Below are 23,642 nucleotides of genomic sequence, written 5' to 3' on the forward strand. Positions count from 1 at the left end.
GGGGAGGGTAGGCTGGGGTAGTAACGGCTGAGCTGGGGTGGGGGTAGGCTGGGGTAGTAACGGCTGAGCTGGGGAGGGGGTAGACTGGGGTAGTAACGGCTGAGCTGGGGAGGGGGTAGGCTGGGGTAGGGAGGGCTGAGCTGGGGAGGGGGGGTAGGCTGGGGTAGTAACGGCTGAGCTGGGGAGGGGTAGGCTGGGGTAGGGAGGGCTGAGCTGGGGAGGGGGTAGGCTGGGGTAGTAACGGCTGAGCTGGGGAGGGGGTAGGCTGGGGTAGTAACGGCTGAGCTGGGGAGGGGGTAGACTGGGGTAGTAACGGCTGAGCTGGGGAGGGGGTAGGCTGGGGTAGGGAGGGCTGAGCTGGGGAGGGGGTAGGCTGGGGTAGTAACGGCTGAGCTGGGGAGGGGGTAGGCTGGGGTAGGGAGGGCTGAGCTGGGGAGGGGTAGGCTGGGGTAGTAACGGCTGAGCTGGGGAGGGGTAGGCTGGGGTAGTAACGGCTGAGCTGGGGAGGGGGTAGACTGGGGTAGTAACGGCTGAGCTGGGGAGGGGGTAGGCTGGGGTAGGGAGGGCTGAGCTGGGGAGGGGGTAGGCTGGGGTAGTAACGGCTGAGCTGGGGAGGGGGTAGGCTGGGGTAGGGAGGGCTGAGCTGGGGAGGGGTAGGCTGGGGTAGTAACGGCTGAGCTGGGGAGGGGGTAGGCTGGGGTAGTAACGGCTGAGCTGGGGAGGGGGTAGACTGGGGTAGTAACGGCTGAGCTGGGGAGGGGTAGGCTGGGGTAGGGAGGGCTGAGCTGGGGAGGGGTAGGCTGGGGTAGTAACGGCTGAGCTGGGGAGGGTAGACTGGGGTAGGGAGGGCTGAGCTGGGGAGGGGGTAGGCTGGGGTAGTAACGGCTGAGCTGGGGAGGGGGTAGGCTGGGGTAGGGAGGGCTGAGCTGGGGAGGGGTAGGCTGGGGTAGGGAGGGCTGAGCTGGGGAGGGGTAGGCTGGGGTAGGGACGGCTGAGCTGGGGAGGGGGTAGGCTGGGGTGGTAACGGCTGAGCTGGGGAGGGCTCTTGCTGAAAGCCCTCTGGTTGCCTTATTTACTGCTGTGTTGTGACAGCACAGAGCCTCTCAGCATGTCAGACATCATGACTAGATTTAGTTCAAACTCATAGAGCTCCACTGAGACTTATGGATGGACAGACAGGAGAGAGAGAGAGAGAGAGAGAGAGAAAGAGAAATAGAGTGATAGAGAGAGATGACGTCATTATGATAACACCTCAACCAGTTTTGGTCATTGGGTTAGAGGCAACATTGAAGCAGAGAACAGTGAGGTGTCTGACTGAGTGAATAATAATATGCTTAGTCACTTTAACCATATGTACATGTATAAGTACAGTGCCTTGCGAAAGTGTTCGGCCCCCTTGAACTTTGCGACCTTTTGCCACATTTCAGGCTTCAAACATAAAGATATAAAACTGTATTTTTTTGTGAAGAATCAACAACAAGTGGGACACAATCATGAAGTGGAACGACATTTATTGGATATTTCAAACTTTTTTAACAAATCAAAAACTGAAAAATTGGGCGTGCAAAATTATTCAGCCCCCTTAAGTTAATACTTTGTAGCGCCACCTTTTGCTGCGATTACAGCTGTAAGTCGGTTGGGGTATGTCTCTATCAGTTTTGCACATCGAGAGACTGACATTTTTTCCCATTCCTCCTTGCAAAACAGCTCGAGCTCAGTGAGGTTGGATGGAGAGCATTTGTGAACAGCAGTTTTCAGTTCTTTCCACAGATTCTCGATTGGATTCAGGTCTGGACTTTGACTTGGCCATTCTAACACCTGGATATGTTTATTTTTGAACCATTCCATTGTAGATTTTGCTTTATGTTTTGGATCATTGTCTTGTTGGAAGACAAATCTCCGTCCCAGTCTCAGGTCTTTTGCAGACTCCATCAGGTTTTCTTCCAGAATGGTCCTGTATTTGGCTCCATCCATCTTCCCATCAATTTTAACCATCTTCCCTGTCCCTGCTGAAGAAAAGCAGGCCCAAACCATGATGCTGCCACCACCATGTTTGACAGTGGGGATGGTGTGTTCAGGGTGATGAGCTGTATTGCTTTTACGCCAAACATAACGTTTTGCATTGTTGTCAAAAAGTTCAATTTTGGTTTCATCTGACCAGAGCACCTTCTTCCACATGTTTGGTGTGTCTCCCAGGTGGCTTGTGGCAAACTTTAAACGACACTTTTTATGGATATCTTTAAGAAATGGCTTTCTTCTTGCCACTCTTCCATAAAGGCCAGATTTGTGCAATATACAACTGATTGTTGCCCTATAGACAGAGTCTCCCACCTCAGCTGTAGATCTCTGCAGTTCATCCAGAGTGATCATGGGCCTCTTGGCTGCATCTCTGATCAGTCTTCTCCTTGTATGAGCTGAAAGTTTAGAGGGACGGCCAGGTCTTGGTAGATTTGCAGTGGTCTGATACTCCTTCCATTTCAATATTATCGCTTGCACAGTGCTCCTTGGGATGTTTAAAGCTTGGGAAATCTTTTTGTATCCAAATCCGGCTTTAAACTTCTTCACAACAGTATCTCGGACCTGCCTGGTGTGTTCCTTGTTCTTCATGATGCTCTCTGCGCTTTTAACGGACCTCTGAGACTATCACAGTGCAGGTGCATTTATACGGAGACTTGATTACACACAGGTGGATTGTATTTATCATCATTAGTCATTTAGGTCAACATTGGATCATTCAGAGCTCCTCACTGAACTTCTGGAGAGAGTTTGCTGCACTGAAAGTAAAGGGGCTGAATAATTTTGCACGCCCAATTTTTCAGTTTTTGATTTGTTTGAAAAAAAGTTTGAAATATCCAATAAATGTCGTTCCACTTCATGATTGTGTCCCACTTGTTGTTGATTCTTCACAAAAAAATACAGTTTTATATCTTTATGTTTGAAGCCTGAAATGTGGCAAAAGATCGCAAAGTTCAAGGGGGCCGAATACTTTCGCAAGGCACTGTATATAGCCTGATGATGACAGAATGAGGTGTCTGACTGACTGAATAACAATATGTTTAGGTCTGTTATGTGTCAGCGTTTGTGACATAGCAGACAAACTATTGCTACGTCATTTGGAATGTGCAGCACCTGTGACGTGGTCTATGCGTGTGTGGGTGTGTGTGTGTGTGTGTGTGTGTGTGTGTGTGTGTGTGTGTGTGTGTGTGTGTGTGTGTGTGTGTGTGTGTGTGTGTGTGTGTGTGTGTGTGTGTGTGTGTGTGTGTGTGTGTGCGTGTGTGGGTGGGTGGGTGCGTGCGTGCGTGCGTGCGTGCGTGTGTGTGTGTGGCAGTGTTTCTTACATCATTTGGAATGAGTAGCTCCTGTGATGTGGTCTGTGAATTGGAGTCCATTCCTGATGGGAGATAAGAGAGGTAACTAAACCCTAGGGAAATCACACAGTCAATTAAAACATGGAAAAATCACCACAGTCAAAATAATACATTTTCCAGTTAAAAGCCCAGTTATATAACGGGGAATAAAACATTACAACATCATCACAAACACTTCTTGCTGGTGATCAACCTGCTGTTGGATACCTTCACCTCTCTGAAACATATTCAGTGTGGAAGTGTGAAGAACTGCTTTTCAACTCATATCATCTGCGTGCCTCAAGACCGCCTTGGTTGGGGCGTTAACGCAAGTCTTTACAGATGCTGTATCTTAATCTGACCCAGTTTTTCACAGCAGGAAAATTATCCACCAGCAACAGGAAATGTCAATCTTTATGTGGATTATAATTAATGCACAATTTTTATAGGGGTAGATTCGTTAAACCATGACAACAATACAAGTTTTCATTTTCTGCTGTACAGGAAAATTGATGATCAAATTATGATATGGCATCTCTAAGCAAGTCTTTATGCTTCTATTTCTGCTCTGTTTCTACTCCACTGTTTCTCGTCCTCCTCTCCTGTTCACAGCAGGGATGGGATATGTAGCTTGGCTTTCTAAACAGACTAGGTTTTTTAATAGACTGTAACACTGCCTTGACTGATGAGCTTTTACCTGTAATATAATACAGCCTCCCATTCACCCTCTCCTCTCTCTCTCTGTCTCTCTCTCTCTCGCTCTCTTCTCCTCTCTCTCTCTCTCTCTGTCTCTCTCTCTCTCGCTCTCTTCTCCTCTCTCCTCTCTCTCTCTCTGTCTCTCTCTCTCTCTCGCTCTCTTCTCCTCTCTCTCTCTCTCTCTCTCTCTCTCTCTCTCTCTCTCTCTCTCTCTCTCTCTCTCTCGCTCTCTTCTCCTCTCTCTCTGTCTCTCCTCTTGTCTCTCTCTCTTCTCCTCTCATCTCTCTCTCCTCTCATCTCTCTCCCTCATCTCTCTCTCTCTCCTCTCTCTCTCTCCTCTCCTCTCTTCTCTATCTCTCTCCTCTTGTCTCTCACTCTTCTCCTCTCTCTCTCTCTCTCTCCTCTCGTCTTTCTCTCTTCTCCTCTCTCTCTCTTCTCTCTCCTCTCTTCTCTCTCTCTCGCTCTCTCTCTCCTCTATCTCTCTCCTCTTGTCTCTCTCTCTCTCTCGTCTTTCTCTCTTCTCCTCTCTCTCTCTCTCTCTCTCTCTCCTCTCTCTCTCTCTCTCTCTCTCCTGTCGTCTCTCTCTCTTCTCTCTCTCTCCTCTCGTCTCTTTCTCTCTCTCGCTCGCTCTCTCTCTCTCTCTCTCCTCTCCCTCTGTTTCCTCTCGTCTCTCTCGCTCTCTCTCTCCTCTCTTCTCTCTCTCTTTCCTCTCATCTCTCTCTCTCTTCTCCTCTCGTCTCTCTCTCTCCATTTCTCTCTCTCTCCGCCGCTTCTCTCCTCTCCTCTCTCTCTCTTCTCTCCTCTCCTCTCTCGTCTCATCTCTCTTTCTCTCCTCTCATCTCCTCGCCTCTCGTCTCCTCTCTCTCCTCTAATCTCCTCGCTCTCTCTCATTCTATCTAAATCACTGCTTTAGCTACAGACAGTGGAAGCTATTATTGTGTTGCTGTTATGCATTTTGAAGCTTATAAAGAAATGCTTTTATTCATGTTAAAGCTTGTAAAGAAACACCATTATGCATTTCAAGCGTGTAAATAAACAACAAAAACATAATCTCTCTACATTGAAGTACATGTTTAGCCTTCTATTGACGCTCTACACAACAAGCTTGTCATTTACATGAATATATCCTTCTACAGTGCTGACTGACTGATTCCGTCATGAATCATCAATACTTATTTATTATGATGAGGCATGTCTGCCTGGAGAAGATCTGAAGAAGAGCAGGGAAGGAGGAAATAATACTTCCTCATCTGTTGACAAAAGAAAGCTCCTCTTTGGTTCCCTTTGAAATCTGTAATGGACTGTTAAAGCCTCCTTCTGCCGACACCCTATTCCCTGTGTACAGTATGGTACCCTATTCCCTGGGTATGGCACCCTATTCCCTGTGTACAGTATGGTACCCTATTCCCTGTGTACAGTATGGTACCCTATTCCCTGGGTATGGCACCCTATTTCCCGTGTATGGCACCCTATTCCCTGGGTATGGCACCCTATTCCCTGTGTATGGCACCCTATTCCCTGTGTATGGCACCCTATTCCCTGGGTATGGCACCCTATTCCCTGTGTATGGCACCCTATTCCCTGTGTATGGCACCCTATTCCCTGGGTATGGCACCATATTCCCTGTGTATGGCACCCTATTCCCTGTGTACAGTATGGTACCCTATTTCCTATGTATGGTACCCTATTCCCTACCTATGGAACCCTATTCCCTGTGTATGGCACCCTATTCCCTACGTACAGTATGGCACCCTATTCCCTGTGTATGGCACCCTATTCCCTGGGTATGGGACCCTATTCCCTGGGTATGGCACCCTATTCCCTACCTATGGAACCCTATTCCCTGTGTATGGTACCCTATTTCCCGTGTATGACAACCTATTCCCTGGGTATGGCACCTTATTCCCTATGTATGGCACCCTATTCCCTGGTTATGTCACCCTATTCCCTATGTATGGCACCCTATTCCCTACCTATGGAACCCTATTCCCTGTGTATGGAACCCTATTCCCTGTGTATGGAACCCTATTCCCTGTGTATGGAACCCTATTCCCTGTGTATGGCACCCTATTCCCTGGGTATGACACCCTATTCCCTGGTTATGTCACCCTATTCCCTATGTATGGCACCCTATTCCCTACCTATGGAACCCTATTCCCTGTGTATGGAACCCTATTCCCTGTGTATGGAACCCTATTCCCTGTGTATGGAACCCTATTCCCTGTGTAAGGCACCCTATTCCCTACCTATGGAACCCTATTCCCTGTGTATGGCACCCTATTCCCTACATATGGAACCCTATTCCCTGTGTATGGCACCCTATTCCCTACGTATGGAACCCTATTCCCTGTGTATGGCACCCTATTCCCTATGTATGGAACCCTATTCCCTGTGTATGGCACCCTATTCTCTACGTATGGAACCATATTCCATGTGTATGGAACCCTATTCCCTGTGTATGGCACCCTATTCCCTGTGTATGGCATGCTATTCCCTACGTATGGAACCCTATTTCCTGTGTATGGAACCCTATTCCCTGTGTATGGCACCCTATTCCCTGTGTATGGTACCCTATTCCCTGTGTCTGGTACCCTATTCCCTGTGTATGGTACCCTATTCCCTGTTTATGGTACTCTATTCCCTGTGTATGGCACCCTATTCCCTATATATGGCACCCTATTCCATCTGTATGGTACTCTATTCCCTGTGTATGGCACCCTATTCCCTGTGTAAGGCACCCTATTCCCTGTGTAAGGCACCCTATTCCCTGTGTATGGTATCCTATTCCCTGTGTATGGTACCCTATTCCCTGTGTATGGTACCCTATTCCCTGTGTATGGTATCCTATTCCCTCTGTATGGTACTCTATTCCCTGTGTATGGTACCCTATTCCCTGTGTATGGTACCCTATTCCCTGTGTATGGTACCCTATTCCCTGTGTATGGTACCCTATTCCCTGTGTATGGTACCCTATTCCCTGTGTATGGTACCCTATTCCCTGTGTATGGTACCCTATTCCCTGTGTATGGTATCCTATTCCCTCTGTATGGTACCCTATTCCCTGTGTATGGTATCCTATTCCCTCTGTATGGTACCCTATTCCCTGTGTATGGTATCCTATTCCCTCTGTATGGCACCCTATTCCCTGTGTAAGGCACCCTATTCCCTGTGTAAGGCACCCTATTCCCTGTGTAAGGCACCCTATTCCCTGTGTATGGTATCCTATTCCCTCTGTATGGCACCCTATTCCCTGTGTAAGGCACCCTATTCCCTGTGTAAGGCACCCTATTCCCTGTGTATGGTATCCTATTCCCTGTGTATGGTACCCTATTCCCTGTGTAAGGCACCCTATTCCCTGTGTATGGTATCCAATTCCCTGTGTATGGTACCCTATTCCCTGTGTATGGTACCCTATTCCCTGTTTATGGTACTCTATTCCCTGTGTATGGGACCCTATTCCCTATATATGGCACCCTAATCCCTGTGTATGGCACCCTATTGCAAGTGTATGGCACCCTATTCCCTGTATATGGCACCCTATTACCTATGTATGGCACCCTATTCCCTGTGTATGGCACCCTATTCCCTACGTACAGTATGGCACCCTATTCCCTATGTATGGTACCCTATTCCCTATTCCCTACTTTTGACCAGAGCCCTAGCACTACGAAGGGTAATACGATGCTTTTTTGGGATGCAGGCGCTGAAATCCTCAGGAGAAGAGAGGAGAGCTAAATTGGCCCTGTTCCCCATCTGTGTCTATCCCTACCTGGATCAGGACTAATCTACACTTAACATACGGACCATGGATGGACAGGCCTGGGGCTGACACAGAGGCAGAATGGGAGCAACATAGACAATATCTTTCCCCGGATTCAGAGGGGCTTTCTGGACACTCGGGGTTCTTTAAAGGGACAGGATTCAGAGGGGCTTTCTGGACACTCAGGGTTCTTTAAAGGGACAGGATTCAGAGGGGCTTTCTGGACACTCAGGGTTCTTTAAAGTGACAGGATTCAGAGGGGCTTTCTGGACACTCAGGGTTCTTTAAAGGGACAGGATTCAGAGGGGCTTTCTGGACACTCAGGGTTATTTAAAGGGACAGGATTCAGAGGGGCTTTCTGGACACTCAGGGTTCTTTAAAGGGACAGGATTCAGAGGGGCTTTCTGGACACTCAGGGTTCTTTAAAGGGACAGGATTCAGAGGGGCTTTCTGGACACTCAGGGTTCTTTAAAGGGACAGGATTCAGAGGGGCTTTCTGGACACTCAGGGTTCTTTAAAGTGACAGGATTCAGAGGGGCTTTCTGGACACTCAGGGTTCTTTAAAGGGACAGGATTCAGAGGGGCTTTCTGGACACTCAGGGTTCTTTAAAGGGACAGGATTCAGAGGGGCTTTCTGGACACTCAGGGTTCTTTAAAGGGACCGGATTCAGAAGGGCTTTCTGGACACTTAGGGTTCTTTAAAGGGACAGGATTCAGAGGGGCTTTCTGGACACTCAGGGTTCTTTAAAGGGACAGGATTCAGAGGGGCTTTCTGGACACTCAGGGTTCTTTAAAGGGACAGGATTCAGAGGGGCTTTCTGGACACTCAGGGTTCTTTAAAAGGACCGGATTCAGAAGGGCTTTCTGGACACTTAGGGTTCTTTAAAGGGACAGGATTCAGAGGGGCTTTCTGGACACTCAGGGTTCTTTAAAGGGACCGGATTCAGAAGGGCTTTCTGGACACTTAGGGTTCTTTAAAGGGACAGGATTCAGAGGGGCTTTCTGGACACTTAGGGTTCTTTAAAGGGACAGGATTCAGAGGGGCTTTCTGGACACTCAGGGATCTTTTCAGAGCGCCAACTGTAGTACTCGATAAAACTCAAACTTTCATTAAAACACACATGCAGGGTACTCAATTAAAGCTACACTCGTTGTGAATCTAGCCAACATGTCAGATTTGTAAAATGCTTTTCGGCGAAAGCATGAGAAGCTATTATCTGATAGCATGCACCCCCCGAAATACCTGAACGAGACCTAAACAAAAGAATTAGCGGTAGCCGGCGCTACACAAAACGCAGAAATAAAATAAAACATTCATTACCTTTGACGAGCTTCTTTGTTGGCACTCCTATATGTACATCACAATTGGGTATTTTTCCCGATTAAATCGGTCATTGTATACCCAAAATGTCCATTTATGAAGGCCGTCTGATCCAGGAAAATTCACCTTTACAAGACGCAACGTCACTTTTTAAAATTAAAAAAATTGCCTATAAACTTTTACAAATCACTTCAAACTACTTTTGTAAACCAACTTCAGGTATTAATAAACGTTAATAATCGATCAAATTGATCATGGGGCGATCTGTATTCAATAGCAGCAAGTCTTGAAATCATCGTCCATTTTTTCACTTTCATAACTTCCTCGGTGGACCCCAAGACAGGAAGTGCCTATACGTCATCCCACCAAGGATAAACATGCAATGAAATGCCAGTACTGGCGACATCGTGTGGAAGCTGTAGGCATTGTAAACGGGACCTCATCTATTTTCTATCTCCATAGACAATACATTGACTGGCGGATGAATATTTTTTGTGTGTTTTTGTGAAGTTTTCCTTGGGATTTTTACTCCTAAACACGTTCTGTTATAGCCACAGACATGATTTAACCAGTTTTAGAGACTTCAGAGTGTTTTCTATACACACATACTTATCATATCATTTTATTTTATTTTATTTTAATTTGACCTCTTTTTCCCCCCAATTTCGTGGTATCCAATTGTTGTAGTAGCTACTATCTTGTCTCATCGCTACAACTCTCGTACGGGCTCGGGAGAGACGAAGGTTGAAAGTCATGCGTCCTCCGATACACAACCCAACCAAGCCGCACTGCTTCTTAACACAGTGCGCATCCAACCCGGAAGCCAGCCGCACCAATGCGCCGGAGGAAACACCGTGCACCTGGCCACCTTGGCTAGCGCACACTGCGCCCAGCCCGCCACAGGAGTCGCTGGTGCGCGATGAGACAAGGACACCCCTACCGACCAAGCCCTCCCTAACCCGGGCGACGCTAGGCCAATTGTGCGTCGCCCCACGGACCTCCCGGTCGCGGCCGGTTACGACAGAGCCTGGGCGTGAACCCAGGGACTCTGATGGCACAGCTGGCGCTGCAGTACAGCGCCCTTAACCACTGCGCCACCCGGGAGGCCTCTGTTGTGCGATTTTTTACAAAACCTGCGAAAATTCGCATCATCCCTAACAGGTTTTAAAGGGACAGGATTCAGAGGGGCTTTCTGGACACTCATGGTTCTTTAAAGGGACCGGGTTCAGAGGGGCTTTCTGGACACTCAGGGTTCTTTAAAGGGACCGGGTTCATGATAAATACAGGTATGCCAGAGTGGAGCCACTGTGGTGTGGACGAAATCATATTATATGTGGACAACGTATCTATCTGATGGAATAAATCATTAAATGGTTCCATATGCCTCACATCCTATAAGTCTGGGGTCATTTACACTGAATGGGCTAATGGAAGTCACAGCAGCATACCAAGTTTGAGTGTACATTGAAGAAAACATAACAGAATATTACTAAAAGTACAATGGAAAAAAGCTTGTAGGAATGTCGTCGTAGGATGGATGTCGTAGGAAGGACGTTGTAGGAAGGACGTTGTAGGAAGGTTGTTGTAGGAAGGTTGTTGTAGGAAGGTTGTTGTAGGAAGGACGTTGTAGGATGGACGTTGTAGGAAGGTTGTTGTAGGAAGGTTGTTGTAGGAAGGACGTCGTAGGATGGTTGTTGTAGGAAGGTTGTTGTAGGAAGGTTGTTGTAGGAAGGACGTTGTAGGAAGGACGTTGTAGGAAGGACGTTGTAGGAAGGTTGTTGTAGGAAGGTTGTTGTAGGAAGGACGTCGTAGGATGGTTGTTGTAGGAAGGACGTTGTAGGAAGGTTGTTGTAGGAAGGACGTTGTAGGAAGGACGTTGTAGGAAGGACGTTGTAGGAAGGTTGTTGTAGGAAGGTTGTTGTAGGAAGGTTGTTGTAGGAAGGACGTTGTAGGAAGGACGTTGTAGGAAGGACGTTGTAGGAAGGTTGTTGTAGGAAGGTTGTTGTAGGATGGTTGTTGTAGGAAGGACGTTGTAGGAAGGACGTTGTAGGAAGGTTGTTGTAGGAAGGACGTTGTAGGAAGGTTGTTGTAGGAAGGTTGTTGTAGGAAGGACGTTGTAGGATGGACGTTGTAGGAAGGTTGTTGTAGGAAGGTTGTTGTAGGAAGGACGTCGTAGGATGGACGTTGTAGGAAGGTTGTTGTAGGAAGGTTGTTGTAGGAAGGACGTCGTAGGATGGTTGTTGTAGGAAGGTTGTTGTAGGAAGGTTGTTGTAGGAAGGACGTTGTAGGAAGGACGTTGTAGGAAGGACGTTGTAGGAAGGTTGTTGTAGGAAGGACGTCGTAGGATGGTTGTTGTAGGAAGGACGTTGTAGGAAGGTTGTTGTAGGAAGGACGTTGTAGGAAGGACGTTGTAGGAAGGACGTTGTAGGAAGGTTGTTGTAGGAAGGTTGTTGTAGGAAGGTTGTTGTAGGAAGGACGTCGTAGGAAGGTTGTTGTAGGAAGGACGTTGTAGGAAGGACGTTGTAGGAAGGTTGTTGTAGGAAGGACGTTGTAGGAAGGACGTTGTAGGAAGGTTGTTGTAGGAAGGACGTCGTAGGAAGGTTGTTGTAGGAAGGACGTTGTAGGAAGGTTGTTGTAGGAAGGTTGTTGTAGGAAGGTTGTTGTAGGAAGGACGTCGTAGGATGGTTGTTGTAGGAAGGACGTTGTAGGATGGTTGTTGTAGGATGGACGTTGTAGGAAGGACGTTGTAGGATGGTTGTTGTAGGAAGGACGTTGTAGGAAGGACGTTGTAGGATGGACGTTGTAGGATGGTTGTTGTAGGATGGTTGTTGTAGGATGGACGTTGTAGGATGGTTGTTGTAGGATGGTTGTTGTAGGAAGGACGTTGTAGGAAGGACGTTGTAGGAAGGTTGTTGTAGGAAGGACGTTGTAGGAAGGACGTTGTAGGATGGTTGTTGTAGGAAGGACGTTGTAGGATGGTTGTTGTAGGATGGACGTTGTAGGATGGACGTTGTAGGATGGTTGTTGTAGGATGGACGTTGTAGGATGGTTGTTGTAGGAAGGACGTTGTAGGAAGGACGTTGTAGGAAGGTTGTTGTAGGAAGGACGTTGTAGGAAGGACGTTGTAGGATGGTTGTTGTAGGAAGGTTGTTGTAGGAAGGACGTTGTAGGAAGGTTGTTGTAGGAAGGACGTTGTAGGAAGGACGTTGATGGTTGTTGTAGGAAGGTTGTTGTAGGAACGACGTTGTAGGATGGCTGTTGTAGGAAGGACGTTGTAGGATGGATGTCGTAAGATGGACGTTGTAGGTAGGACGTTGTAGGAAGGACGTTGTAGGAAGGTTGTTGTAGGAAGGTTGTTGTAGGAAGGACGTCGTAGGATGGTTGTTGTAGGAAGGACGTCGTAGGATGGTTGTTGTAGGAAGGACGTTGTAGGAAGGTTGTTGTAGGAAGGACGTTGTAGGAAGGACGTTGTAGGATGGACGTTGTAGGATGGTTGTTGTAGGAAGGTTGTTGTAGGATGGACGTTGTAGGAAGGACGTTGTAGGATGGACGTTGTAGGAAGGTTGTTGTAGGAAGGACGTCGTAGGATGGTTGTTGTAGGAAGGACGTTGTAGGATGGTTGTTGTAGGAAGGACGTTGTAGGAAGGACGTTGTAGGATGGTTGTTGTAGGAAGGACGTTGTAGGAAGGACGTTGTAGGAAGGACGTTGTAGGATGGACGTTGTAGGATGGTTGTTGTAGGATGGTTGTTGTAGGAAGGACGTTGTAGGAAGGTTGTTGTAGGAAGGACGTCGTAGGAAGGTTGTTGTAAAAACTCAAACAAAGTAACTTCAAAGGCACAGTCAGTCAGAACTGTCAGACCGATTACAGTCTGTTCTCCCTCTGTGTGTCACCTTTCCCTGTCTCACACTCTACTGCTCTCCCCCTCTACCTCTCCTCCTCTTCCTCTCTCCCTGTCTCACACTCTACCTCTCTCCTCCTCTCCCTGTCTCCCCTCTACCTCTCTCCGCCTCTACCTCTCCTCCTCTTCCTCTCTCCCTGTCTCACACTCTACCTCTCTCCTCCTCTCCCTGTCTCCCCTCTACCTCTCTCCCCCTCTACCTCTCCTCCTCTTCCTCTCTCCCTGTCTCACACTCTACAGCTCTCCCCCTCTACCTCTCCTCCTCTTCTTCTCTCCATGTCTCACACTCTACCTCTCTCCTCTTCTTGCACTCTCCCTGTCTCTCCCTCTACCTCTCTCCCCCTCTACCTGTCCTCCTCTTCCTCTCTCCCTGTCTCCCCCTCACCTCCTCTACCTTTCCTCCTCTTTCTCTCTTCCCCTCTACCTCTCTCCCCCTCTACCTGTCCTCCTCTTCCTCTCTCCCTGTCTCCCCCTCTACACCTCTCCCCCTCTCCCGCTCTACCTCTCCCCCCCTCTATCTCTCCTCATCTTCCTCTCAACCTCAGCACCTCTACCCACTCAGGTCCCAGCAGCTCTCCTTCAGGAAGTAGTCCCCTGAATAGCCACCACCCCCAGGGGTGTACCAGATACAGTACATACCAGGTATGACAGAGTTGGTCTGCTGTTGGTTCATCTGGGCGGCCAGGCCTTGCTGCTGCATAGACAACTGGTGAAGCTTGGCCAACTGAAACACAGGGGGTAGACAGACAGACAGACAGACAGACAGACAGACAGACAGACAGACAGACAGACAGACAGACAGACAGACAGACAGACAGACAGACAGACAGACAGACAGACAGACAGACAGACAGAGGATAAGCAGAGAGAGAGAGAAAGACAGTCAGGTGGAAAGTCAGACAGACAGGTAGACAGGTAGACAGGTAGACAGATAGATAGATAGATAGATAGATAGATAGATAGATAGATAGATAGATAGATAGATAGATAGATAGATAGATAGATAGATAGATACAGTGGGGCAAAAAAGTATTTAGTCAGCCACCAATTGTGCAAGTTCTCCCACTTAAAAATACGAGAGAGGCTTGTAATTTTCATCATAGGTACACTTCAACTATGACATGTTTTTTTTGTCCAGAAAATCACATTGTAGGATTTTTTAAAATGAATTTATTTGCAAATTATGGTGGAAAACAAGTATTTGGTCACCTACAAATGAGCAAGATTTCTGGCTCTCACAGACCTGTAACTTCTTCTTTAAGAGGCCCCTCTGTCCTCCACTCGTTACCTGTATTAATGGCACCTGTTTGAACTTGTTATCAGTATAAAAGACACCTGTTCACAACCTCAAACAGTCACACTCCAAACTCCACTATGGCCAAGACCAAAGAGCTGTCAAAGGACACCAGAAACAACATTGTAGACCTGCACCAGGCTGGGAAGACTGAATTTGCAATAGGTAAGCAGCTTGGTTTGAAGAAATCAACTGTGGGAGCAATTATTAGGAAATGGAAGACATACAAGACCACTGATAATCTCCCTCGATCTAGGGCTCCACGCAAGATCTCACCTAGGGGACCTAGTGAATCACCTGCAGAGAGCTGGGACCAAAGTAACAAAGCCTACCATCAGTAACACACTACGCTGCCAGGGACTCAAATCCTACAGTGCCAGACGTGTCCCCCTGCTTAGGCCAGTACATGTCCAGGCCCGTCTGAAGTTTGCTAGAGAGCATTTGGATGATCCAGAAGTAGATTGGTAGAATGTCATATGGTCAGATGAAACCAAAATATTACTTTTTGGTAAAAACTCAACTCGTCGTGTTTTGAGGACAAAGAATGCTGAGTTGCATCCAAAGAACACCATACCTACTGCGAAGCATGGGGGTGGAAACATCATGCTTTGGGGCTGTTTTTCTGCAAAGGGACCAGGACGACTGATCCGCGTAAAGGAAAGAATGAATGGGGCCATGTATCGTGAGATTTTGAGTGAAACCCTCCTTCCATCAGCAAGGGCATTGAAGATGAAACGTGGCTGGGTCTTTCAGCATGACAATGATCCCAAACACACCACCCGGGCAACGAAGGAGTGGCTTCGTAAGAAGCATTTCAAGATCCTGGAGTGGCCTAGCCAGTCTCCAGATCTCAACCCCATAGAAAGTCTTTGGAGGGAGTTGAAAGTCCGTGTTGCCCAGCAACAGCCCCAAAACATCACTGCTCTAGAGGAGATCTGCATGGAGGAATGGGCCAAAATACCAGCAACAGTGTGTGAAAATCTTGTGAAGACTTACAGAAAACGTTTGACCTCTGTCATTGCCAACAAAGGATATAACAAAGTATTGAGATACTTATTTTCCACCATATAATTTGCAAATAAATTCATTAAAAATCCTACAATGTGATTTTCTGGATTTTGTCTGTCATAGTTGAAGTGTACCTATGATGAAAATTACAGGCCTCTCTCATCTTTTTAAGTGGGAGAACTTGCACAATTGGTGGCTGACTAAATACTTTTTTGCCCCAATGTAGATAGATAGGTGGGTGGGTGGGTAGGTAGGTAGGTAGGTAGGTAGGTAGGTAGGTAGGTAGGTAGGTAGGTAGGTAGGTAGGTAGATAGATAGATAGATCGATCACAGGTCACAGTGTGATCAGCATACATACCTCTGAATGTGGAATGCCATATTGGTTCTGTACAGCGTACGTCTGCAAGGAAGAAAAACAAAAAAAACAATGAAGTGAAATGTTGAAGTTGTTATTTTTCCAGGTAAATGTCATTGAGTTTAAACTAACTGTTCTTCAAGGGAGACATGTTGTAGTTCGTCTGAGACAAGTTTAGGAATAACTGCGATATTACTCTCAGCATCAAAGACAACGAGTGGTTGGTTCAATCGGTAGTGAGACATGCTGCTGAGGGAGAGAAAGACCTCTCTGTGTGTGTGTGTGTGTGTGTGTGTGTTTCTGTGTGTGTGTCTGTGTGTGTGTGTGTGTGTGTGTGTGTGTGTGTGTGTGTGTGTGTGTGTCTGTCTGTGTCTGTGTGTTTCTGTGTGTGTGTGTGTGTGTGTTTATGTGTGTGTGTGTGTGTGTGTGTGTGTTTCTGTGTGTGTGTGTGTGTGTGTGTGTGTGTTGTTCCCACTGGCCTCCTTATATAAGACTGTTTAGGATTTTAACCCCGTGCACAGCAGAAGCACGAGCAGCTCTAACTCTGTCTGACTCTCTAAATTATCCCTTGTACAGGAACATGAAGGAGGAGGAGAGGCTAGTACAGGAACAGGAAGTGGTTTACTGTTTAGGCTAGTACAGGACCATGAAGTGGTTTACTGTTTAGGCTAGTACAGGACCATGAAGTGGTTTACTGTTTAGGCTAGTACAGGACCATGAAGTGGTTTACTGTTTAGGCTAGTACAGGAAGTGGTTTACTGTTTAGGCTAGTACAGGAACAGGAAGTGGTTTACTGTTTAGGCTAGTACAGGACCATGAAGTGGTTTAATGTTTAGGCTAGTACAGGACCATGAAGTGGTTTACTGTTTAGGCTAGTACAGGACCATGAAGTGGTTTACTGTTTAGGCTAGTACAGGACCATGAAGTGGTTTACTGTTTAGGCTAGTACAGGAACAGGAAGTGGTTTACTGTTTAGGCTAGTACAGGAACAGGAAGTGGTTTACTGTTTAGGCTAGTACAGGACCATGAAGTGGTTTACTGTTTAGGCTAGTACAGGACCATGAAGTGGTTTACTGTTTAGGCTAGTACAGGAACAGGAAGTGGTTTACTGTTTAGGCTAGTAAAGGAACAGGAAGTGGTTTACTGTTTAGGCTAGTACAGGAACAGGAAGTGGTTTACTGTTTAGGCTAGTACAGGACCATGAAGTGGTTTACTGTTTAGGCTAGTACCGGACCATGAAGTGGTTTACTGTTTAGGCTAGTACAGGAACAGGAAGTGGTTTACTGTTTAGGCTAGTACAGGACCATGAAGTGGTTTACTGTTTAGGTTAGTACAGGACCATGAAGTGGTTTACTGTTTAGGCTAGTACAGGACCATGAAGTGGTTTACTGTTTAGGCTAGTACAGGACCATGAAGTGGTTTACTGTTTAGGCTAGTACAGGAACAGGAAGTGGGTTAATGTTTAGGCTAGTAAAGGAACAGGAAGTGGTTTACTGTTTAGGCTAGTACAGGACCATGACATGTTTTACTGTTTAGGCTAGTGTAGGAACAGGAAGTGGTTTACTGTTTAGGCTAGTACAGGAACAGGAAGTTGTTTACTGTTTAGGCTAGTAAAGGAACAGGAAGTGGGTTACTGTTTAGGCTAGTACAGGAACAGGAAGTTGTTTACTGTATAGGCTAGTACAGGAACATGAAGTTGTTTATTGTTTAGGCTAGTACAGGAACAGGAAGTGGTTTACTGTTTAGGCTAGTACAGGAACAGGAAGTGGTTTACTGTTTAGGCTAGTACAGGAACATGAAGTGGGTTACTGTTTAGGCTAGTACAGGAAGTGGTTTACTGTTTAGGCTAGTACGGGAACAGGAAGTGGGTTACTGTTTAGGCTAGTTCAGGAACAGGAAGTTGTTTACTGTTTAGGCTAGTACAGGAACAGGAAGTGGGTTACTGTTTAGGCTAGTACAGGAACAGGAAGTGGTTTACTGTATAGGCTAGTACAGTAACATGAAGTTGTTTACTGTTTAGGCTAGTACAGGAACAGGAAGTGGTTTACTGTTTAGGCTAGTACAGGAACAGGAAGTGGGTTACTGTTTAGGCTCGTACAGGAACAGGAAGTGAGTTACTCTTTAGGCTATTACAGGAACAGGAAGTGGGTTACTGTTTAGGCTAGTACAGGAACATGAAGTGGTTTACTGTTTAGGCCAGTACAGGACCATGAAGTGGTTTACTGTTTAGGCTAGTACAGGACCATGAAGTGGTTTACTGTTTAGGCTAGTACAGGACCATGAAGTGGTTTACTGTTTAGGCTAGTACAGGAACAGGAAGTGGTTTACTGTTTAGGCTAGTACAGGACCATGAAGTGGTTTACTGTTTAGGCTAGTACAGGACCATGAAGTGGTTTACTGTTTAGGCTAGTACAGGAACAGGAACAGGAAGTGGTTTACTGTTTAGGCTAGTACAGGACCATGAAGTGGTTTACTGTTTAGGCTAGTACAGGACCATGAAGTGGTTTACTGTTTAGGCTAGTACAGGAACAGGAAGTGGGTTACTGTTTAGGCTAGTAAAGGAACAGGAAGTGGTTTACTGTTTAGGCTAGTACAGGACCATGAAGTGTTTTACTGTTTAGGCTAGTACAGGAACAGGAAGTGGTTTACTGTTTAGGCTAGTACAGGAACAGGAAGTGGTTTACTGTTTAGGCTAGTACAGGAACAGGAAGTGGTTTACTGTTTAGGCTAGTACAGGAACAGGAAGTGGTTTACTGTTTAGGCTAGTACAGGAACAGGAAGTGGTTTACTGTTTAGGCTAGTACAGGAAACAGGAAGTTGTTTACAGGCTAAGTGGTTTACTGTTTAGGCTAGGCTACTGTATAGGCTAGGAACATGAAGTTGTTTATTGTTTAGGCTAGTACAGGAACAGGAAGTGGTTTACTGTTTAGGCTAGTACAGGAACAGGAAGTGGTTTACTGTTTAGGCTAGTACAGGAACATGAAGTGGGTTACTGTTTAGGCTAGTACATGAAGTGGTTTACTGTTTAGGCTAGTACAGGACCATGAAGTGGTTTACTGTTTAGGCTAACAGGAAGTGGGTTACTGTTTAGGCTAGTTCAGGAACAGGAACAGTTGTTTACTGTTTAGGCTAGTACAGGAACAGGAAGTGGGTTACTGTTTAGGCTAGTACAGGAACAGGAAGTGGTTTACTGTTTATAGGCTAGTACAGTAACATGAAGTAGTAAAGGAACAGGAAGTGGTTTACTGTTTAGGCTAGTACAGGAACAGGAAGTGTTTACTGTTTACTGTTTAGGCTAGTACAGGAACAGGAAGTGGGTTACTGTTTAGGCTAGTACAGGAACAGGAAGTGAGTTACTGTTTAGGCTATTACAGGAACAGGAAGTGGGTTTTACTGTTTAGGCTAGTACAGGACCATGAAGTGGTTTACTGTTTAGGCTAGTACAGGAACAGGAAGTGGTTTACTGTTTAGGCTAGTACAGGACCATGAAGTGGTTTACTGTTTAGGCTAGTACAGGACCATGAAGTGGTTTACTGTTTAGGCTAGTACAGGAACAGGAAGTGGTTTACTGTTTAGGCTAGTACAGGACCATGAAGTGGTTTACTGTTTAGGCTAGTACAGGAACAGGAAGTGGTTTACTGTTTAGGCTAGTACAGGAACAGGAAGTGGTTTACTGTTTAGGCTAGTACAGGACCATGAAGTGGTTTACTGTTTAGGCTAGTACAGGAACATGAAGTGGTTTACTGTTTAGGCTAGTACAGGAACAGGAAGTGGGTTACTGTTTAGGCTAGTAAAGGAACAGGAAGTGGTTTACTGTTTAGGCTAGTACAGGACCATGAAGTGTTTTACTGTTTAGGCTAGTGTAGGAACAGGAAGTGGTTTACTGTTTAGGCTAGTACAGGAACAGGAAGTTGTTTACTGTTTAGGCTAGTAAAGGAACAGGAAGTGGGTTACTGTTTAGGCTAGTACAGGAACAGGAAGTTGTTTACTGTTTAGGCTAGTACAGGAACAGGAAGTGGGTTACTGTTTAGGCTAGTACAGGAACAGGAAGTGGTTTACTGTATAGGCTAGTACAGGAACATGAAGTTGTTTATTGTTTAGGCTAGTACAGGAACAGGAAGTGGTTTACTGTTTAGGCTAGTACAGGAACAGGAAGTGGTTTACTGTTTAGGAACAGGAAGTGGTTTACTGTTTAGGCTAGTACAGGAACATGAAGTGGGTTACTGTTTAGGCTAGTACAGGAAGTGGTTTACTGTTTAGGCTAGTACGGGAACAGGAAGTGGGTTACTGTTTAGGCTAGTTCAGGAACAGGAAGTTGTTTACTGTTTAGGCTAGTACAGGAACAGGAAGTGGGTTACTGTTTAGGCTAGTACAGGAACAGGAAGTGGTTTACTGTATAGGCTAGTACAGTAACATGAAGTTGTTTACTGTTTAGGCTAGTACAGGAACAGGAAGTGGTTTACTGTTTAGGCTAGTACAGGAACAGGAAGTGGGTTACTGTTTAGGCTCGTACAGGAACAGGAAGTGAGTTACTCTTTAGGCTATTACAGGAACAGGAAGTGGGTTACTGTTTAGGCTAGTACAGGAACATGAAGTGGGTTACTGTTTAGGCTAGTACAGGAACAGGAAGTGGTTTACTGTTTAGGCTAGTACAGGAACTGGTTGTGGTTTACTGTTTAGGCTAGGTTTTAGTACAGGGAACAGGAAGTGGTTGTTGTTTACCATGGTTTACTGTTTAGGCTAGTACAGGAAGTGGTTTACTGTTTAGGCTCTAGTACAGGAACAGTACGGGAACAGGAAGTGGGTTTTACTGTTTAGGCTGTTTAGGCTAGTACAGGAACAGGAAGTGGTTTACTGTTTAGGCTAGTACAGGAACACGAAGTGGGTTACTGTTTAGGCTAGTACAGGAACAGGAAATTGTTTACTGTTTAGTCTATTACAGGAACAGTACAGGAACAGGAAGTGGTTTACTGTTTAGGCTAGTAGGAACATAAGTGGTTTACAGGAACAGGAAGTGAGTTACTGTTTAGGCTTGGAACAGGAAGTGGTTTACTGTTTAGGAACAGGAATTGGTTTACTGTTTAGGCTAGTACAGGAACAGGAAGTGGTTACTGTTTAGGCTAGTACAGGAACAGGAAGGAACAGGAAGTTGTTTACTGTTTAGGCTAGTGGTTTACTGTTTAGGCTAGTACAGGAACAGGAAGTGGTTTACTGTTTAGGCTAGTACAGGAACAGGAAGTGGTTTACTGTTTAGGCTAGTACAGGAAGTGGTTTACTGTTTAAGGTAGTACAGGAACATGAAGTGGGTTACTGTTTAGGCTAGTACAGGAAGTGGTTTACTGTTTATTACAGGAACAGGAAGTGGTTTACATTACAGGAACAGGAAGTGGGTTACATTTAAGTCATTTGTTTAGGCTAGTAGAACGCTGTTTTGTGTTTACTGTTTAGGCTAGTACAGGAACAGGAAGTGAGTTACTGTTTAGGCTTGTAAAGGAACATGAAGTGGTTTACTGTTTAGGCTAGTACAGGAACAGGAAGTGGTTTACTGTTTAGGCTAGTACAGGAACAGGAAGTGTGTTACTGTTTAGGCTAGTACAGGAACAGGAAGTGAGTTACTGTTTAGGCTTGTAAAGGAACATGAAGTGGTTTACTGTTTAGGCTAGTACAGGAACAGGAAGTGATTTACTGTTTAGGCTAGTACAGGAACAGGAAGTGGTTTACTGTTTAGGCTAGTACAGGAACAGGAAGTGAGTTACTGTTTAGGCTAGTAGAGGACCATGAAGTGGTTTACTGTTTAGGCTAGTACAGGAACAGGAAGTGGGTTACTGTTTAGGCTAGTTCAGGAACAGGAAGTGGGTTACTGTTTAGGCTCGTACAGGAACAGGAAGTGGGTTACTGTTTAGGCTATTAAGAGCAATAGATTTTATGAGGAAGTTGTGAATCTGTTTAGTTGAACAGTTCTAGTGCAGGACCTCTACTAAAGGTGGGAGGGACACCAGGGACGTTAGACTAGTGTGTGTGTGTGTGTTTCGTCTCAACAGGGATTCCATTTCCCTGCAACATGTACTGCAGTGTGTGTGTTTGTAAGTGTGTGCTTGCGTGTGGGGCTCCTTCGCCTAAATGACATTGCTTATTTACTTTATTATTTCTCTCTCCTCCCTCCTTCCTCCTTCCTCCTCTCCTCCTCCTCTCCTCCTTCTGTCTGTACTCTGCTCTGCATGCTCGTAAATAATGTATAAAAGCATTAATCGCCTTGCCGAACCACTTAACATGGCGTAATCTCCCTCCACCACCCTCTCCTTTCCCCCGCACTACTCCTCTCCCCCGTACCTCTCCTCTCCCCTAATCTTTCCCATCTCTCCTCCTCCTCTCCTCTCCTCTCCTCTCCTCTCCTCTCCTCTCCTCTCCTCTCCTCTCCTCTCCTCTCCTCTCCTCTCCTATCCTCTCCTCTTCATTAGCCCTAGCTGCTAGGATTATGATAGCCAAACAAGCAACACTGATCTCCACTCCATTCTGAGGATGCTCCCAAAGCTCCAGTCCAGCCTACAGCTGACACCCATCATATACACAACACTCTGGCTTTGGTTAGGGGCTCTCAGTTTCTCTTTTCTCTTTCTCCCTCTCTCTGTCTCTCTCTGTCTCTCTCTCTCTCTGTTTCGCTCTCTCTCTCTGTTTCTCTCTGTCTCTCTATCTCTCTGTCTCTCTCTCTCTCTGTCTCTCTCTCTCTCTGTCTCTCTCTCTCTGTTTCTCTGTCTCTCTATCTCTCTGTCTCTTCTCTCTCCTCTCTCTTTCCCTCTACCACCCTCTCCCTCTCCCCTAGCCACTTTCTCCCCACGTCTCTTTTTTTTGTCTCTCACTACCTCTCTCTCTGTATCACATCCCCACAGTGATAAGGCCAACAGCAGCCAACAGAGGACACTGGAGTTGGAATACAGACAGGGAAGATCTGGCCTTGTTTTACTGTGAAAGACAGACAGACAGACAGACAGACAGACAGACAGACAGACAGACAGACAGACAGACAGACAGACAGACAGACAGACAGACAGACAGACAGACAGGAGGGAGGAAGAAGAAGCCTACTTCAAAACAACACCAGTAACTGTCTGCCTGTCTGGATTGGGGTGAGTGGAGCCTGACTTGACAACACATCATCAGCTCCTTCCATGGCTCCGTTTTACTTCCTCTTTCCTCTCCGCTTTTGTATCTAATGCATACTTACTTGTTGTAGATCCAGCCCTCCCTGGGCCAATTGGAAGAGGGGGTGTGACCCGTACTCAGACGCCTCGAACACCTTCAGACACAGACAGACCAGGAGTCAGACTCACCTCAGTAAAATAAACCATAAATAAAACAATGCAGAGCAAAGACATACTATCCCCGCCATCACGTCATCTATATCAGGGTTAGACCACCACTACATCAGGGTTAGACCACCACCACTACATCAGGGTTAGACCACCACCACTACATCAGGGTTAGACCACCACCACTACATCAGGGTTAGACCACCACCACTACATCAGGGTTAGACCACCACTACATCAGGGTTAGACTACCACTACACCAGGGTTAGACCACCACCACTACATCAGGGTTAGACCACCACTACATCAGGGTTAGACCACCACTACATCAGGGTTAGACCACCACCACTACATCAGGGTTAGACCACCACCACTACATAAGGGTTAGACCACCACTACATCAGGGTTAGACCACCACTACACCAGGGTTAGACAACCACTACACCAGGGTTAGACCACCACTACATCAGGGTTAGACCACCACTACATCAGGGTTAGACCACCACCACTACATCAGGGTTAGACCACCACCACTACATCAGGGTTAGACCACCACCACTACATCAGGGTTAGATCACCACTACATCAGGGTTGGACCACCACTACATCAGGGTTAGACCACCACCACTACATCAGGGTTAGACCACCACCACT

At 46.4% G+C, this 23,642-nt stretch overlaps 1 protein-coding gene across 1 annotated transcript in view; it reads right to left on the bottom strand.

Annotated features, from left to right (window-relative positions):
* The window catches only part of pcbp4 (poly(rC) binding protein 4), a 171,259-nt gene that overhangs the window by 15,719 nt on the left and 131,898 nt on the right, over positions 1-23,642 (bottom strand). The window contains 4 exon segments of the mRNA XM_065004336.1: positions 3,339-3,391; positions 13,664-13,748; positions 15,685-15,726; positions 22,904-22,975. Coding sequence (XP_064860408.1) covers positions 3,339-3,391; positions 13,664-13,748; positions 15,685-15,726; positions 22,904-22,975 — 252 coding nt within the window.

This window comes from Oncorhynchus nerka, linkage group LG2, assembly GCF_034236695.1.
Source record: "Oncorhynchus nerka isolate Pitt River linkage group LG2, Oner_Uvic_2.0, whole genome shotgun sequence".
Classification (NCBI taxonomy): domain Eukaryota; kingdom Metazoa; phylum Chordata; class Actinopteri; order Salmoniformes; family Salmonidae; genus Oncorhynchus; species Oncorhynchus nerka.